The sequence below is a fragment of the Nyctibius grandis genome, chromosome 6 (genome assembly GCF_013368605.1).
Source record: "Nyctibius grandis isolate bNycGra1 chromosome 6, bNycGra1.pri, whole genome shotgun sequence".
In the NCBI taxonomy this organism is placed as follows: Eukaryota; Metazoa; Chordata; class Aves; order Nyctibiiformes; family Nyctibiidae; genus Nyctibius; species Nyctibius grandis.
In genome coordinates this window covers 478,247-497,679 of record NC_090663.1, presented here as the reverse complement: position 1 = coordinate 497,679, position 19,433 = coordinate 478,247, and the positions used below count along the sequence as shown (strand labels likewise).

General features: G+C 49.4%; 1 protein-coding gene across 1 annotated transcript in view; it reads right to left on the bottom strand.

Moving 5' to 3' along the window:
* DYSF (dysferlin) overlaps window positions 1-19,433 on the bottom strand; it is a 107,499-nt gene that overhangs the window by 10,469 nt on the left and 77,597 nt on the right. The window contains 3 exon segments of the mRNA XM_068402998.1: window positions 548-647; window positions 14,596-14,737; window positions 19,270-19,365. Coding sequence (XP_068259099.1) covers window positions 548-647; window positions 14,596-14,737; window positions 19,270-19,365 — 338 coding nt within the window.

The window sequence follows — 19,433 nt, the reverse complement described above, 5'->3', positions numbered from 1 at the left end:
CCAAAAAAAAAACCATAACGCTGGAGCCTCCAGCTTCTGCACAGTTAATCTGCTGCATGGCTCTGCTATCCTTCCTCCTAGATGATTTTGTTTCATTTTTTTCTTGGCCTAAACCTCGGTTTCTGAGGATGATAAATGAGGCTAGCACTGAAAAAGGCAGATGTTGGCTCAAGCTGTGTTCATGTCTAAACATCCCAGGTACGGCAAGTCAGGTCAGTGATGCTACCTGGTGGTCTCAGCCCTGAGGAGCACATTTCAGCACAGACTCAGCTGAGTCACGGAGAATTGGGGCCTTCCTGGAAGGTGGGGGCCTCTTGGGTTTGATGATGCTCTCAACATTGTCAGCCCAGGAACAGGCTGAGACTGGGAATCTGCCTAGGACAAACCACTTCTCATCGGTTCTGAACTTATGCTGACACTGAATCCTGCTCAGTGGCTCAAACTGGTCTTGTTACACTTTCTTCATATGCTGAAAGGATTCCATGATTTTTTTGTTCCTTCCTGCCTGCATCAGCAGGAATGGAGCCAAAAAACTCTCCTGACTTACCCAAATAGTCATCAAAAGAGAACTTGTCATTGTCCCAGATCTGGAAGATAAGCTGTGGTGGAATCTTATTTTCTGTCTTGTCCAAGCTCCAGAAGTGCTCCTAAAATCACACCGGAAAAGAAACCAAGGAAAAATAAAAGGCCTGTTAGTAAAAGTGGGCAGAGCCTGGCTACTGTCATCTCACACCAGAAGTCCTGTAACACAATGCTCTTGGCGTGTCCTGCTCCAGCTCTGCAGAGCCAGAGCCATGGGAGGACAGCACTGGCTCTGATCAGTTCCTGGACAAGGATGCTCAGTGGAAAACCCAAGATGGAATTTACACTGGCATCAATTTCTGCCTTAATTTAGTGTCAATATTTTAGCAAACATGCACCATGAGCTTGCAAATAGGATCTTTTGGAGTGACAGCATCATATTCACATGATTTAGATGAGGGTGACTCTCCAAGATGAAGAGAGTGAGTGTTGAGTGCTAGTGCTGCCCAACCTCACCTTTCTCTTAATTAATGGAAAAATAGAGAAGTAACACGTCAATTAGCACTTATGGTAGGCAATTCAAATACAACCCTTTCCCTTCTGCCATCTCTCACCCAGGCTCTGCCAGCAGCCAGAGCCCTGGACAACTCTGGATCCACCACTGCTCTGATCTGCTCTCTGGTCTGTTGTAAGTAGTTTGTGTGCACTTGGCCAACTTGCAACCTGCAAACACCTCCACCACCTGTAGGTAGCCTGTGGCTCCCGAGTTTACTTATTAAACATGAACATGTAAATGTCCTGGTTTAAGGCCCAGCCTTAAACGGTGACAGTAAAGAAAGAGACTAGTGCTTGGAGCAACCTGGTCTGGTGGAAGGTGTCCCTGCCCATGGCAGGGGGGTTGGAACTAGATGATCTTTAAGGTCCCTTCCAACGCAAACCGTTCTGTGAGTCTATGATTTCATAGCAGCTCACTCTGTGGTCGGTTCCTCAGTTCTCAAATGACTTTGTTCATCTTTTCTGCACACCTCCCAGGTTTGCATTCTCAGGACAGGTGAATGCTAGAGCTGGACATGGTATTCCAGTAAATCTGCTGCTCATACCACACCAGGCTGGTGCCAAGCTACATAATGTGCTTGCCATATCTACTACTACATCCAAGTTCAAGAAAGGAGAGATTCAGAGCACCAGCAAGCCACAATGACCAAAGACTGGCTCCCCATCCAACCAACTGAGCGGTGACACTGTGACCCTTGCTGAGAAGAAATGCTTCCTAATGTCCAACCTGAACCTCCCCTGGCCAAGCTTGAGGCTGTGTCCTCTTGCCCTATCACTAGTTGCCTGGGAGAAGAGTCAGATCAACGCTCCCCAAAAAGCCAGTGGAGGAGAACATTTAAATTAGACTTCTCTAACAAGGAGGGTTTAAATCCCGTTACTGTGACAATGAGCTTGCGGTCACATCATTGTAATTTATGGTGAATATGTGCCCACGCCACAAAATTTGTTATTTATGTGGTTGCAACCAGTAGTATTTCCCAACAGGGATCTAATACCACTTTGGGGATGCCACAAGATGCCTGAAAGTTAGGGCTAAGAAGTGTTAGGACAGAAGGAGAGAAACAGAGACGCACACAAAGCCGAGGTCTTGTTGTTTCTGGCTCCAACCAACACTTGCAAAGAGGAGGCAGAGTCACGACTGGTGTCTACTGCCACAGGCTCGGAGGTGTGTCCTGTGGGCAATGCCTCCTGCTGCACTCTTGCAACATGGCAGTATCATAAACGGAACAGATTTAATTAAAACCAGGAAACTTCAGCATTATTCATGACACATACGTCGCACCATAAATCCACTGCGGTGGCTACAAGACTCTGATTCATTATATCGTGCAATATTAAAAAAAAAAGGGGGGGGAAGAATGTGTCACACTCCATAAGAACATAAATATTCAAGCAGGGAGACTGTGGGCACTTAAATCCCATTGAAACTGGTTTCACTTTAAGAGATCACCCTGGACAGTTATATTTCAATTTAGCTCCGTTCCCTGCCTTGCTTTGGAAAAACACGCCGGCATTTTTGCAATGGAGCATTTTATTTATGCATTTTAAATATTTTATAATCTAGAAAAATAAAATAAAGTCAATGGAAACTTCCATCTCTCCCTCTCTGCTCATTGCGACGTATTAAAATGTATGTTTACCCAAGGAGGGGGCATGTTTTCCCAGCTAATAAGTCATTTTAAATTAAAACTGCTAAAAAGAGAAAGAGCTTATGGTGATTCTTCCCTTTCCCATATATTGGTCGGGTCCTGCACTGCAGAAGGTTGTTAGTCATCCAGAGGAGAAAGCCCCCAGGAGCCATGTGCCCACGCCTAAAGAAGGCAGCGGCCAGATGACCTCACCATGGGTTGGAAAGGTTCATCTGGGGTCTGTGAGATGGAGACAGACCCATTTCCCATAGTGTGCACCACGGAGAGACACGATGGGCTCCTTCCAATTGCCCCTTGCTGGGGAATTCAGGCAGCCCCACCTCTGCTCAGCTTGGGAGAGGATCAATCATGTCCTACAGGTGCCTCTTCCTCTCCGGTGACAACTCATGTCCCGGGCTCAGAGGCTGATATGGCATCCTGGGGTGTATTAGAAGGGGTGTGGTTAGCAGGTCAAGAGAGGTTCTCCTCCCCCTCTACTCTGCCCTGGTGAGGCCGCATCTGGAATATTGTGTCCAGTTCTGGGCCCCTCAGTTCAAGAAGGACAGGGAACTGCTAGAGAGAGTCCAGCACAGAGCCACGAAGATGATTAAGGGGATGGAACATCTCCCTTCTGAGGAGAGGCTGAGGGAGCTGGGTCTCTTTAGCTTGGAGAAGAGGAGACTGAGGGGTGACCTCATTAATGTTTATAAATATGTAAAGGGCAAGTGTCATGAGGATGGAGCCAGGCTCTTCTCAGTGACATCCCTTGACAGGACAAGGGGCAATGGGTGCAAGCTGGAACACAGGAGGTTCCACATAAATATGAGGAAAAACTTCTTTACGGTGAGGGTGACCGAACACTGGCACAGGCTGCCCAGAGAGGTTGTGGAGTCTCCTTCTCTGGAGACATTCAAAACCCGCCTGGACGCGTTCCTGTGTGATATGGTCTAGGCAATCCTGCCCCGGCAGGGGGATTGGACTAGATGATCTTTCGAGGTCCCTTCCAATCCCTGACATTCTGTGATTCTATGATTCTGTGATTTGCATTCATCAGACAAGTCCATGCTCCAAGAGCATCACTACGCTGCTGCCTGGGTTGAAGCACCTCTCCAAGCACGTTGGACCTTCTCTTTGCCACCATCCCATCCACCTGGAGTGGAATGTGAGCAGCCCCTCTCATTAGACATTGGAAGGGGCTGCCCAGGGAGGTGGGGGAGTCACCATCTCTGGAGGGGTTTAAGAAAAGACTGGACATGGCACTTAGTGCCCTGGTCTAGTTGCCATGGTGGTGTCAGGGCAATGGTTGGACTCGATGATCCCAGAGGGCTCTGCCAACCTCATTGATTTGGGTTTCCACCTTCCCTCCTTCCCATTGCAATGCCCACGGACTTGCCCGCGCTCAAAGCAAACAAAACCCATACCCTGGCCAAGTGGATCATTGCTGCGTCCCCCTGCCTCCCCAGCACCACTTCTACCCCTGAGAGCAAGGATTAAGGATGATGAAGGATGATGCCTGATGAAGGATGACTCAGGCAGGACTCGACCCTTTCGGGGCAGCAACGTGGAGCTCGTACAACGCTAGCACGAGCTGTACAGCTTTGGCCTTTCTTGTGGAAAAACGCTGTAGATGTGGTTTGGCTGGTGGTGAAGCTTTCCTCCCCGGAGCCCCGTGAAGCTGGGGACATGGCAGAGCAGAGCAGAGCTGGAAGGGCACGCTGGGGAAGCAGGAATGTGATGCTGAGCTAAGTTTATGGGTCCATTTCAAGGCAGTGTGAAATTTGCCTCCATGATTAAATCTAGCTACGGAAGTTCACTATAAAAACAACCCAAGGCAAGAAATTTATTTCCTAGCCTTTTGCAAGACACGGCAAGGGAAAGGGGCTTGAATGATTGTTTGGGGGTTTGTTTTGCAGTGTTGGGGGGAGAGGGGAAGCTGGTGAATATTTTACGGTCGTGAATAATGCAGCAGGGGAGGCAGGAAAAAAAAATAAGCTCGTATCACTTAGGAAAGTGTTGACAAGGCTGCATTTCTTCTGGGCTGCTTATGTGCTATGGAATACAAAGTAAGGAGCAGCCCTGCTTTTTTGGGGAGGCAGGGAGGCCCCAGCATGTCCCTTTTCAGCATGTGAATGTGGGAGAGCATCAGGTCCCTCATCCCGTGGCAACTGGGGAGCCCCGGCCACACAGGAGAGCCCCTCGGAGGTCAGCCAAGAAGAGCCTCTCCTCCTGCAGGAGCCAGGACTGGCTGTCCTGCAGGGCCATCCTTCAAGGTGCTGAGAAACTGCTTCTCTGAACATCATCCCATCACACAGAATCACACAGAATCAATCAGGTTGGAAGAGCCCTCTGGGCTCATCGAGTCCAACCGTTGCCCTGACACCACCATGGCAACTAGACCAGGGCACTCAGTGCCATGTCCAGGCTTTTCTTAAACCCCTCCAGAGATGGTGACTCCACCACCTCCCTGGGCAGCCCCTTCCAATGGCTAAGGACCCTTGCTAAGAAGAAATGCTTCCTAATGTCCAACCTGACCCTCCCCTGGCGAAGCTTGAGGCTGTGTCCTCTTGTCCTGTCGCTAGTTCCATGTCATCTATCTGTAATGAGCAGACATCTGAGAGCGCTCATTATTGCACTCCTACAGGACTGACCCGCCTCTTCGATCTCCCTGCTGTTGCCAGCTCCGACAGTTGCACCACAGGTCTCGTGGCACTTGGTTTTCTGCATCTTCCTCTCATCAGGATGGCAGCTCAGCAAAAATCCCAAGCTTACAGCATCTGCTGCCCCTTCGGACACAGCCTTGCCAATATCTGGAGGAAGACTCCGGGCATCACCACACCATAAATGTGAAACTCTTAATATTTGCCTTGGGACACACACTCTCATTTCAGTCCCTGAAAGCACTCGCTGCAATGTTATTTTCTCAGCCTCCTTCTAGCAGAGTTCATCAGGCTTTTCCAGGGACATGGGGCCATCCCGCTGCCATTTAGGGAGGTCCAGGCCTTGGGGTCCCAGTCCTGGCCAGTTTGTGAACAGCACTGTTGGACCTTCAGTTCTCAACACAGACACAGAATCACAAAATCGCTTTGGTTGGGAAGGACCTTTAAGATCATCAAGTCCAACCATTACCCCAGCACTGCCAAGGCCACCACTAACCCATGTCCCTCAGCACCACATCTACACGGCTTTTAAATCCCCCCAGGGGTGGGGACTCCACCGCTGCCCTGGGCAGCCTGTGCCAGTGCTTGACAACCCTTTTGGGAAGACATTTTTCCTGATATCCAATCTAAACCATGCTTTGCTCATCCCCCTCCATACAGCCACTGGAAAGAAAAACTCACAACAGTAACTCCTGTCCAAATATCCCAGAGGCTGCCGGTGCATCCCAGGTCGTGGCTGCTGCCCCTGTCCTATCACAGCAGACTGTTGTGTCCTTTTATTTGCTTGTTGCAGTCCCATTAACATCCATAATACATGACTGCCTTGTCTAACTCTGCCTTCCTCTGGAAAAGAAATGCACTTGGAGCCCACTCAAAATGCTTCATTTTGGCTAAATGTGGAAGGAAAAGGAACTTTTTGTGTTTTGCTTTGCTTTCTGATGTCACCAAGAAAAAAAGGGAAGGACACAGAATCACACAGAATCATTCAGGTTGGAAGAGCCCTCTGGGCTCATCGAGTCCAACCATTGCCCTGACACCACCATGGCAACTAGACCAGGGCACTAAGTGCCATGTCCAGGCTTTTCTTAAACCCCTCCAGAGATGGTGACTCCACCACCTCCCTGGGCAGCTCCTTCCAATGGCTAATGACCCTTGCTGAGAAGAAATGCTTCCTCATGTCCAACCTGACCCTCCCCTGGCGAAGCTTGAGGCTGTGTCCTCTTGTCCTATCACTGGTTGCCTGGGAGAAGAGGCCGACTCCCACTGACACAATAAAGGACAGGAAACAGGAGAGGAAAAAGTCCAAAATCAAGAGGCAATAGCCTTTGTCTTAGCTTTCCAACACCAGAGAGGAATGAAAATTTCAGTCTAATAAAATATTAACTGTTTTTAACAAAAATCAGTACTTGATAATCAAAATTTTGAATTAAAACCAACCGGAGCACAAAGTTTTGTCGTACACCCTGGAGATTCAACAACGACCATAACAGAATAAAGAGGTGAAACAGGGACCCAGTTGCAGAAACCTCGCATGCCTGGCTATTGTTTTGATAATAATTAAACAACAGAGAGGCCACACACTTACCTCCAGGGTAAACCCTTGCCCTGTCTGACAAATACAGGCTGCCCACAAGCTCTCAGATGATTTAGAGCATCGCGCTACGAGTCGTCACTGCACGGCGTGAGCCTCCCCCGTGCAAAATCAATTGCGATAGGGACGGCCCCACCACTGGCACCCAGCAGGTGTAAATCTGCTGGTCACAGAGGAATGAACCGCCTGACCTGCCCCTCAAATGTCTTTGCACTTTTCTCCCTAGGTGAGTTTAAGACTCCAAACCTCCCTCTTTCTCAGAATCACAGAATCAACCAGGTTGGAAGAGCCCCCTGGGATCATCGAGTCCAACCGTTGCCCTGACACCACCATGGCAACTAGACCAGGGCACTAAGTGCCATGTCCAGGCTTCTCTTAAACACCTCCAGAGATGGTGACTCCCCCACCTCCCTGGGCAGCCCCTTCCAATGGCTAATGACCCTTGCTGAGAAGAAATGCTTCCTCATGTCCAACCTGAACCTCCCCTGGTGAAGCTTGAGGCTGTGTCCTCTTGTCCTGTCGCTGGTTGCCTGGGAGAAGAGGCCGACTCCCACTGTTATAGAAATTTTCACATAATTAATGTAAAAGTTCTTATGAGTTAGAGAGACAAGAATCAATAGGGGTGAAATAGAATAGTGAATACAATAATTAATATAAGTCTATCTGAATAAACACAGGTGGGCTTTCACAATGCATGAATATTGTTCTCAAAGCTCCTTGTGTAATCCTGACCTAGGACTGAAGAAATCATCAATCAAAGCTTAATGAGTAGCTAAGCAGGAGTAGGCCTAGAAGTATTACCTTCTGATGATTTTAGTAAAGGGGATGTATGGTTAACCTTTTCTTTACCTTAAAAGAAATATAGGACACTTAGAAATAAAAATTAGTATAGATAAGGTTTTAAACATAAATTCAGTTGTTTTTAAGGTTGAATGTTTAGGAGACACTGGCGGTGGGAACTGGACTCTGATCAACCTGGATCAGGACGGGACGCTGATCACGACAAGAACATTAAGGACGCCGATCACAGCAAGAACATCGAGGACAGGGTGTCGGCCGGAGTCGGAGCGGAACCAGAACATAAAGATCAGCTAAACAATAGAAAAGAATGGACTTTTGTGGACTCTTGATGAAGGAAGAAAGAGGAATTGAAATAGTTAGTGGATTATTAACAGAAGCTTATGAAATGTTTATGATGTAATTGATTATTAGTTTCTATATAAACCGGTAGTGAATTTGAGTCAGGTACCATTCACTGCGGTGGTGGTCCAACTCTGAGTTGTTAATAAAACCAGCAAACCTAGAGACCCGGACTCTGCCAATTTTCTTTAACACCCACCTCGCTACAAGCTCCCTTCAGGTAGTTGTAGACTGCACTAAGGTCACCTCTGAGCCTCCTCTTCTCCAGGCTAAACACCCCCAGCTCCCTCAGCCGTTCCTCAGAGGTCAGACCCTCCAGTCCCTTCAGCAGCTTGGTCGCCCTCCTCTGCACTCGCTCCAACACCTCAACATCTTTCTTGCAGTGCAGGGCCCAGAACTGGACACAGGATTCAAGGTGCGGCCTCACCAGTGCCCAGTACAGAGGGACGATCACTTCCCCAGACCGGCTGGCTACACTATTCCTAATAGAGGCCAGGATGCCATTGGCCTTCTTGGCCACCTGAGCACACTGCTGGCTCATGTTTAGCCGGCTGTCGATCTCATATCGCTCCTGAAGGCCTATATCTAGTATGACTTCTGGGATGCCACCAGCTGATCAGTTATAGAAAAAAACCTTTCAGATGTCAGGTTTGTTGTTATATCCAATGCCAGAGCCAGCAAACTTGGAGACTTCAGCTCGACCTTGCAGAAACAAGGTGTCAATTATTCAAAGAGGTATGTGCAAGCATCACTGATACCTCACAGCTACAGGGTTACTCCTGGGATTATCCTATAGGAACACCTACTTCTAGCTATGTGAGCAGCATGCACCCACCACTGCCAGATGCCAGATGTCCAAAGACCTCCAGCTTAAAGTCAGTGTGTTTTTGTGCCCAAGTACGTTGCAATTAATCTGCTTAAAACTTGGATGGTCCCCTTTAGTTGAGAGCACAAAGTGGAAAAAATTAAATTAATGTAAGAGCTCCTTGTAAAAGAGCCTCACCACAACTGCCCCAACCATCCCACTGAATAAACCAGACAGTTGATAGCAGTTGCTTCAACAGTAGTGGGATGGGTCCTCTCCCAATGGCTCTCTTTGTCTTTGGAAAACAGAATATTTTGTGTCCTGGCATCAATACTTCATTTTCTTGTTGACACCTAACACGGAAGTCCAGTAGCAGAACAAGTATGAAGACAACAGCTATGTTCTTTGGTCTGGTTTCTGCCAATGACATGGTATGACATGGATTTGAAATTGCCAACAATGCTCCCATATTCATGTTCATCTCCTGGAATTTCTTTCATGCAACACTTTTCAGATGGTATATGAAGAACCCAGCCAGGTCTTGGAAGCTCCAACCTAGTGGTTTATTTCCAGGTCCACTCAAGCACCAATAGTTTTTAACTTGTATATTGAGATGCTCTTGAAATTCTACCCTGAATGTTCATTTGTGCAGATGACATTTGCTCAGACATTCAGCGTCAAGCTTTTTCTGCCCTAGAGGACTTGCAGAATGCAGATTTGGCAGCTACATTCAGCTACCGCTGTAATTGGCACTCGGAACTGAACATTTCAAAATCAATTTCATGCATTTTCCACCTCCACAGTGCCTGCGAGACGTGGAAGCTGAGCGCCTCTCTGACCGGCTGCCCAGGGAAACGCGATCCACATCCAGCCTATCTCAGCACTGCTCTCCGTAGACTCTCGTTTTACCATGACCATCTGATAACATTGTCTGCAAGAGTCAAGACCTGCCACGCTTAGACGTGGGGATCTAAAGTTTAAACCCTGCAGACATCTGCTCTTCTCTCTGCTGGCTGGCAGCAGAGCAGTGTGCTCCCCTGGGACCTGGACCTGCCCGTTCCTCCCCTACTTAAGTCAATATGCAATTTCACGCAGCCCTGAGGAGAAGGGCTTGGGGGTGATGGGTGATGAGAAGCTCACCATGAGCCGGCAACGTGCGCTGGCAGCCCAGAAAGCCACCCGTGTCCTGGGCTGCATCCCCAGCAGCGTGGCCAGCAGGGCGAGGGAGGGGATTCTGCCCCTCTGCTCCGCTCTCAGGAGACCCCCCCTGCAGTGCTGTGTCCAGCTCTGGGGCCCCCAACATGAGAAGGACACGGAGATGTTGGAGCGAGTCCAGAGGAGGCCACGGAGATGCTCAGAGGGCTGGAGCCCCTCTGCTCTGGAGACAGGCTGAGAGAGCTGGGGCTGTTCAGCCTGGAGAAGAGAAGGCTCTGGGGAGACCTTCTAGCACCTTCCAGTGCCTGAAGGGGCTACAGAAAAGCTGGAGAGGGGCTTTTTACAAGGGCATGGAGTGACAGGGCGAGGGGGAACGGTTTTAAACTGAAAGAGAGGAGATTGAGATGAGATCTGAGGAAGAAATTCTCTGCTGTGAGGATGGTGAGACACTGGCCCAGAGAAGCTGTGGCTGCCCCCTCCCTGGCAGTGCTCAAGGCCAGGTTGGATGGGGCTTGGAGCAACCTGGTGTGGTGGAAGGTGTCCCTGCCCGTGGCAGGGGGGTTTGGAACTAGATGGGCTTTAAGGTCCCTTCCAACCCAAACCGGTCTGTGATTCTATGATTCTATGTCAGGGCACTGAATCCACCTTTCTACCCTAGCTCCCATGTGAAGTAACAGCTCTCCAACACGCAATGCGTCAGGACCCTTTCACCACAACGACTGCATGATTTGCAATCTAAGAAACCACCTCCTTGCAGGACTCGGCGAGCTGCAAGCGTGCAGTGGCCACGCAAACGGCATGGCTTCACTTGCCAAGGCTGCTGGAAAAAGATGGCACAAAAAGAAGTGAGAACAGAAGGAAATTCTGAACATATGCTGAGAGAGGATGTCAAAGAAACATGCATTTAGATGTTTTCAGAAGAGCTGTCCCAAAGATGGACTTTCTCTTTCGTGAGGATTGTTTTGAAATTCAGAATGGGGTAAATACCTTTCCCAGAAGGAAAAGAAAAATCTTTATGGTTTTCCTGCAGCAAGAGAAGATGTGGATGGAAAAACATTCTGAAATGGTTAAAATGTTTAGAAAAGCAGGAATAAGAGCCTGCACTTCTGATCTGTAAGTTGAAGTGATGCTCACAGGATTTACAGGCTCCTGCTTTCCCTTGAGGTGCCCTGTGGGACGATTGAAGCCTTGAAACCCCAACCAATCCCAGCGCTTTGAGGCTTTGGAGATGGAATCACAGAATCAATGAGGTTAGAAGAGACCTCTGGGCTCATCGAGTCCAACCATTGCCCTCACACCACCATGGCAACTAGACCAGGGCACTAAGTGCCATGTCCAGGCTTTTCTTAAACCCCTCCAGAGATGGGGACTCCACCACCTCCCTGGGCAGCCCCTTCCAATGGCTAATGACCCTTGCTGAGAAGAAATGCTTCCTCATGTCCAACCTGACCCTCCCCTGGCAAAGCTTGAAGCTGTGTCCTCTTGTCCTATCGCTGGTTGCCTGGGAGAAGAGGCTGACACCCACTCCACTACAACCTCCCTTCAGGTAGTTGTAGACTACCTGGAGTTCCCAAAACTTCCAGGGCTGTGGCAAGGATTAATCCTGGCCACCACTGGCCATCCCAAGGCTTCAGTGTCCAGTTCCACCACGTGGCCCCTGCGTTTTCCCCGGGTTTGCAGGCTCCCAGCTGCCCCCAGACCTGCCCACCAGAACTAAACATCGCGGAGATCCTGCTGCCGTGGGCCGTCCTTGGTCTTTTGGGAGAATATTTGCAGCCTGGCTTGGGGTGACCCATTCCTGTGGCGCTAAAGGGAGTTCCAGCCTGCGAGGAGGCGAGTAGATTGCAGTCTACAACTACCTGAAGGGAGGTTGTAGTGAAGTGGGAGTCGGCCTCTTCTCCCAGGCAACCAGCGCTAGGACAAGAGGACACAGCCTCAAGCTTGGCCAGGGGAGGTTCAGCTTGGACATTAGGAAGCATTTCTTCTCAGCAAGGGTCATTAGCCATTGGAAGGGGCTGCCCAGGGAGGTGGTGGAGTCACCATCTCTGGGGGGGTTTAAGAAAAGACTGGACGTGGCACTTAGTGCCCTGGTCTAGTTGCCATGGTGGTATCAGGGCAATGGTTGGACTTGATGAGCCCAGAGGGCTCTTCCAACCTCATTGATTCTGGGATTCTGTGAGTGGGGCAAACAAAGGAGAGCAAATTGAAAACTGCTTTCCTGCCAGCAGCGCTCTCGCTGAGAGCCAACACCAGCAAGGCTGGGCGCAGGTGGCTTTTAGCAGCTCAGGATTTGCCATCTGCCCGTTTTGATTTAAATTCCACTTTCCATCGCCTGCATTTAAAGTTCAGTGCATGGGCTTTTACAGCAGCAGTAATGAACCCGGAGTTCAAACAGCACATGGCGAGATCAAAAATGGCCAGAGCGGAATGTGTCCCACAAACACAAAGCACGGCTTTTCATTCATTATTTTTTTCCTTTACAGAGAGGTTTTTACAAGCTGTTTATTTTCTGATACAGTGTTGGCAGACATGTGGTCGGAGGAGAATCAATATCAGCACAGTGGGATGTATTTTCTTAAACGGTTTATAGGGGGGTCTTTGCTTTTTCAAAGGGGGATAATTGAATGTAGTACACACTGTACTTTTGATTTGTTGAACATGAAGCGTGAAATGGGTACAGCTATGATTCTGTCACTCAGTTTAACTACCCAGCGATTCGTTTGGAAGCTAGGCCTCCTCGCGGGGATCGTCTGGCTCGAGGGATGGGGAATTCACTCAGCATCTTCCCTGCCGAAGCGCCAGTTCCAGCCCAGGCTGTGCAGGGACCTTGCTGGCCCCACGAAACAAGCTGGGATGGGGGGCCCAGGTGAGCTTTGTGGATGCAGATGGTCTCACTGCAACGAGGTCTAGGGAAGGGATCGTCCCTCTGTACTCAGCACTGGTGAGGCTGCACCTTGAATCCTGTGTCCAGTTCTGGGCCCCGCACTTCAAGAAAGATGTTGAGGTGTTGGAGCGAGTGCAGAGGAGGGCGACCAAGGTGGGGAAGGCTCTGGAGGGTCTGACCTATGAGGAACGGCTGAGGGAGCTGGGGGTGTTTAGCCTGGAGAAGAGGAGGCTCAGAGGTGACCTTAGTGCAGTCTACAACTACCTGAAGGGAGGTTGTAGCAGAGTGGGAGTCGGCCTCTTCTCCCAGGCAACCAGTGATAGGACAAGAGGACACAGCCTCAAGCTTCACCAGGGGAGGGTCAGGTTGGACATTAGGAAGCATTTCTTCTCAGCAAGGGTCATTAGCCATTGGAAGGGGCTGCCCAGGGAGGTGGTGGAGTCACCATCTCTGGAGGGGTTTAAGAAAAGCCTGGACATGGCACTTAGTGCCCTGGTCTAGTTGCCATGGTGGTGTCAGGGCAATGGTTGGACTCCATGATCCCAGAGGGCTCTTCCAACCTCATTGATTCTGGGATTCTGTGAGGTGTCTTTGCTTTCAAACTAACACCAAGGTTGAGTTCACAGTGGCAAGGCAGGGAGCAGGGATGAAGACTCAGTGATGAAGCTTTCAGGGAGATGTCACAAAACAGGACCGAGTCTTGAAAGCAGGGGTTGTCCCTGCTGTCCACCCAGACACATGGACCCAACAATACTCCTCTTAATCTGCAGGTGATGAGCAGGAAATTTAAGTGAATAGGTCTCACTCCCCTAAAGCGTTCCTTGAGAGACAGTCTCATTGTCACCAGCATTTTTCCATGTATGCACCCCTACTCCATCCATCTCCTTCCCTCCGTGCAACTCCCAGTCCACATCTGATCACCGCATTGCACTAACCCATCCAAGGAACACCAAAAGCCAACTACAGACGTAGGAATGAGAGGGCCAAAATCACATCCACTTCTAACTCCCCCCCCGAGTACGCAGCTCTCTTATTAGACCTAAAGCATCTTCACCCTGAATCCCAACCCAAAGCTTTTCTTCCCATCTCTGCATCAATGGTACATCCCAACCCATGTTCTCCTACGTGTCCCTCCTGCTTACCCCTTGAGGCACTTGGAGGCAGCTCCTTCCTTTCACCCCTCTTTAGTCCTCTGTGGAGTTACATAGTACAGCACGATGCCCAATAAGCTACACCAAAGACCAGAGGTGCATACCTAACCATCCCCATGGAAAGGCCATCTCCATCTTTGGAGTAACCCTGTTGTTGAGTAGGCATCTTGGAAGTCCCATGCAACCTGGAGAGTACTTTGACACCGCTGCACATTCAGCTGCCTCCAGTCCAGGGGAGTCTTTCCCCGGGTGGGGTCAGTCTCTCCAGACTCTTTATACAAAGCCACCCCTAATTCTGACCCCACAGATGTTGTATTCAAAATGTGGATTTTTTAAACCAATTTCCCCACCTGTCCACAACTTTGCATTTCAAATAACACAACGGTGAGGCTGAGCCTCATGTAGCTCCATATGTGCCACAGTTGGGCACGTCTTAGGTCATGCAGCACATTTCACCCCTGAGTTACTACTATAAGAAGGTAGAAACATCCGTCCAGGGACACTCACCTTTTTTGCAACGTAACACATTTGCTCAGCAGGAAGATAGTCAAAGGGGAAGATGAATCTCCAGTTGAAGTTGCCCTCTCCTCCCATAGACCTGTAGTGCACATCTGTCTTCTGCTTGCACTCCTCATGGCCAACCAGCCAGCTGCAAAATGCAAACACGTTGCATGAAAAACTAGAAACACCCCAAGGATTTTGGAGCTCACTCAACGTCATGGAGGCCGTGAGCAGGTAATGAAATGTCTCTCACCCCGTGGATGCCTTGGGCTGCTATCTGTAGGGGTAACCTGGAGCCTGTAGGAGACTTGAGAGGGAATGCAACAGTCCCTGCAGTGTTGGGAGATGAACCAGTGCTGGTGGTAGCAGCCTGAGAAGCTCTGAAATCTCTTCTTCTCCTTCCCATGAGTTTTATGGATGTTTTAAAGACTTGACATAGCCTTAAGCTCTGGCTCAAAGATGTCACTTACACATCCATAAGCACACATCAGCTTCTAACCTGCCTTGGTGGGAGCTCCTTTCCCCTTTGCAGCCACCCCAACAAACTGACCTTGTAGTTAGCCCCTGAAGCCAGTCCTGTTGATGAGGAACCATTGCTAAAAGACCTAAGGGCCCTTTTTTCCCCTCTATTCTCGGTCAGTTTCTCAAAGATTATTATTTGAAAGTCCTAAATGGCCAAGAAGTTCTTCCCCAGAAAAATCCCAGAGTGGCCAGACCCTGATGTGGCCAGGGTGGTCCCCAGCCGCTCCCATTAGAGACAGGTCCTCGCAGCACAGTTCCCCTCCTGGTCTAAGAGATCTTGCTGTGGTCACTCCGCAACCAGCCCAGGGGCAAACTGAAAACCTTCCAGAACAACTACATTTTTCCAGCTGTGAGTTTTGTAACTGTCGGGTTTTCATTCTGCCCTCTTTCCCCGTCCAAGATTTTTCAGTCTTCAGCAATCAACGAAACAAAACAAAACAATAAAACACATCCATTTGTGTGTTTAGAGCCCTTCTGGAGGACAGCCAGAGGATTCGGAGAGAATCTCTAATGAAAACAATTATCTCGTTTGATTGTTTTTCCACTTAAATTGAAAATAAAGAGGTTTTGCCCAACTATACAATTGATTCCCTCTTCTCCAGTGCTTGAGAGGAGCACATGACCCACCCCAAATGTGTTGTGGGAGACAGGGAAGGGAGGTCTACTCAAGTTCACGCTACGGTACAACATCACATGCACATCTGCTCCACGGACAGCGAGGGCTTGGTGGCAGTGGGAATTGTGTGATGAGGTTACACTAATGCTTAAATTGCGGCTGGATTATTTGATTTGATCTGATAGGATGCAAATGGCAATTCCCTGTGTGTTTATCCACGTCCTCCAATGCTTGGCAGGGACCCTCGGAGGATGCAGTGTGAGCGCCCTCTCCTTGCAGGCAAACGAAAGGACAAATAAATGGGTTGATTCTCATGACTTTTGGGCACGTGTGGTTATTTCTTGCAGAATTTGTTGCACCCCCCCCACACTGGAGGAAGGAGATGCCAGAAATCAAAAGCATTCAAGTCCAGTTCTGTGTCCAGTTCTGGGCCCTGCACTTCAAGAAAGATGTTGAGGTGTTGGAGCGAGTGCAGAGGAGGGCGACCAAGCTGGGGAAGGGTCTGGAGGGTCTGACCTCCGAGGAACGGCTGAGGGAGCTGGGGGTGTTTAGCCTGGAGAAGAGGAGGCTCAGAGGTGACCTTAGTGCAGTCTACAACTACCTGAAGGGAGCTTGTAGTGGAGTGGGAGTCGGCCTCTTCTCCCAGGCAACCAGCGACAGGACAAGAGGACACAGCCTCAAGCTTGGCCAGGGGAGGTTCAGGTTGGACATGAGGAAGCATTTCTTCTCAGCAAGGGTCATTAGCCATTGGAAGGGGCTGCCCAGGGAGGTGGTGGAGTCACCATCTCTGGAGGGGTTTAAGAAAAGACTGGACACGGCACTTAGTGCCCTGGTCTAGTTGACATGGTGGTGTCAGGGCAATGGTTGGACTCGATGATCCCAGAGGGCTCTTCCAATCTGACTGATTCTGGGATTCTGTGGGTGGATTTTTAGCCCATTCATTCATCCATCCAATATTTTTTAAATCCATGTGACTTAAGGTATCTGCAATACCCAAAGGCAAAGTTAGGTTCTTAGATCTAAGAGGGGACTTTGTTCCCAAAACTTGCACACTTCCCTCTTTGCTCAGCACGAGTGTAAGATTTTGGAGGACCCAGGCCATCCTTTTATTTAGGAACCCAAAAGGGGATGTAGGTGAGTTTTGAAGATGCCACATAATATCACATAAATCTTAGTAGTGGTGGCTGGTTGGAAGGGGACTCTGGAAACTTCTAGTCCAATTGCCTCAAAGCAGTACTGGTTTTACCTTGAAATATCCTGAAAAACTTGCAAGATGATGATTGAAAACCTCCCACGCCCTGTGTGACCTGGTTCAGTGTTGGTCCATCCTCTTGGTGAAGTAAACTTTTACTGGAAATTTCACTATGAAAATAATACAAAAATCTCCCCCATCTGTGACAGTGCCAGAGAGGGCTGTTAACCCAAAAAAAACCATGTTTGGTTCCTAATGAATATGATTTCCCTACATTAGCACTCTTTTGTCTGCCTACAGCACAAGTTTTTAGGAAGGGAAGGTCTCTCTGCACTCAGCCTTGCACAACCTAAACCTGGTGGAGAGCTCTTCATGCTATTGTAAGACTATCAATAAATAACTGATTAAGTTAAATAAAATAAATGGCAACTGAGTTCTGCCTCAGGCGTAACAGAAAAGCTCCTATTGCATTTACATGTCTGACTTGACAATAATTTACATATTATGTAGAAAATAATCATAGAATCATAAAATGAATCACAGACTGGTTTGGGTTGGAAGGGACCTTAAAGCCCATCCAGTTCCAACCCCCCTGCCACGGGCAGGGACACCTTCCACCAGACCAGGTTGTTCCAAGCCCCATCCAACCTGGCCTTGAACACTGCCAGGGAGGGGGCAGCCACAGCTGCTCTGGGCAACCTGGGCCAGGCTCTCACCACCCTCACACCAAAGAATTGCTTCCTCAGATCTCATCTCAATCTCCCCTCTTGCAGTTTAAAACCGTTCCCCCTCGTCCTGTCACTCCAGGCCCTTGTAAAAAGTCCCTCTCCCGCTTTCCTGTAGCCCCTTCAGGTGCTGGAAGGTGCTAGAAGGTCTCCCCAGAGCCTTCTCTTCTCCAGGCTGAAGAGCCCCAACTCTCTCAGCCTGTTTCCATAGCAGAGGGGCTCCAGCCCTCCCAAGAAGGAGGGAGATGTCCAAGAGACTGAGTCCTTGGATAATGTCCAAGATAATGTCCAAGAGACTGAGTTTCCAGCCCTGGCCTTTCCTCCTGGATAAAACAGAGGATAAACTGGCCAGAGCCTCCTCAGAGAAGCACTGTGAGATCTTCAGAAGGAAAGCCACAGGTAAAAGCTCCTTATCCATTGAGCTCACAGCCCCTGCTCGGGAGGCAGCGGTGGGTGGAAGGAACGGTGCCCACCAAAGCAGCACCACGCCATGGTGGTGAAGGTCACCTTGCCCACAGGATCCCCCATCTGCAGGACAGATGCTGAAGCACAAGAGGGACCATTGCCTCCCCTCCCAACGGGATTGTTGAGGCCGTATCCAGGGCTGCTGCTGATGCAGCCATTTGAGGGGGAAGATGAGGAAGTTGAGCAAGATTTTTAACTCATTTACAGCACGGCAAGATGTGCTTGGTCATTGGGGATGCTAAAAGCCCAGCGAGGGATATCAGCAAGCGCTGGATGCTCTCACTTTCCTGGTAACACCCCACAAGCACGACTATTCCAGAGCCCCGAAGTGCACAGAGAAGCTTAGCTGAGGCTGATAACAACGCGCTTGATGTGAATACCAGGTAAGCAGGGCACATTCTGGATTTACAGGAGGAAAATTGGGATTGTAAAAAAGGGATTTACAGCCTGTTTCAAAATCCTACCTCTTCCTGCCCATAAATCCAAAGAACGCACAAAATAAGTAAGGCCCTCGGCTGAGATTGCACCATTTTACACAAGATAAAACATAAATGGAGTCAGGTAGAGAAAGGAATGTGCCAGAGTTACTGCTGGTTGCCACGTTTTGGAGTGTTTCAAGGAAAAAAGGGAATTCTAAAAAAAGCAACCATGCAAACAAGCCAACCTGGGTCACCAGAACAAGGCCATGGCTGTCCCGGGAGAGGAGCTGGGAAGGAGCTGGCAGTGGAAACGCAGTGTACATGCCCTTCTCTCCAGTGGTGGGGCTGCTTCCCCACATCTTCACAGAATCCCAGAATCAATCAGGTTGGAAGAGCCCTCTGGGATCATCGAGTCCAACCATTGCCCCGACACCACCATGGCAACTAGACCATGGCACTAAGGGCCATGTCTTCTCTTAAACACATCTTGTCTCTCTAAATGTAAATATTGTCATCCAAGAGATGCAAAGAAAAACTTGACATCGTGAAGCAGTTACGAGCCCAGCAGAGGTCTGCCAAGAAGCTGGGTCCATAGCTGGAGAGGTGTGAATGGCCCCTCATCGCAGTGGGAGTTTGGGCTGCCACAGCAATGCTGATGCAAGGGCCAAGCTAACCCCTTCACTGCTGCTCTTGTGCCTTCGGGCCACGGTACCTGGAGGATGCAGGAGCGGGGTGGCTTACCCTTTGACGTAGATGTCACTCATCTTCTCCCCGGTGATGCTGAGGTCATCGAGGATGACATCCTTGGTGTTCCAGATGATGCAGCGCAAGAAGAACCTGGACGGCCCCGGGAACAAAAGCAACATGAGAGGGTGCAAATCTTGGTCCAGAGCCCACCTGGACAG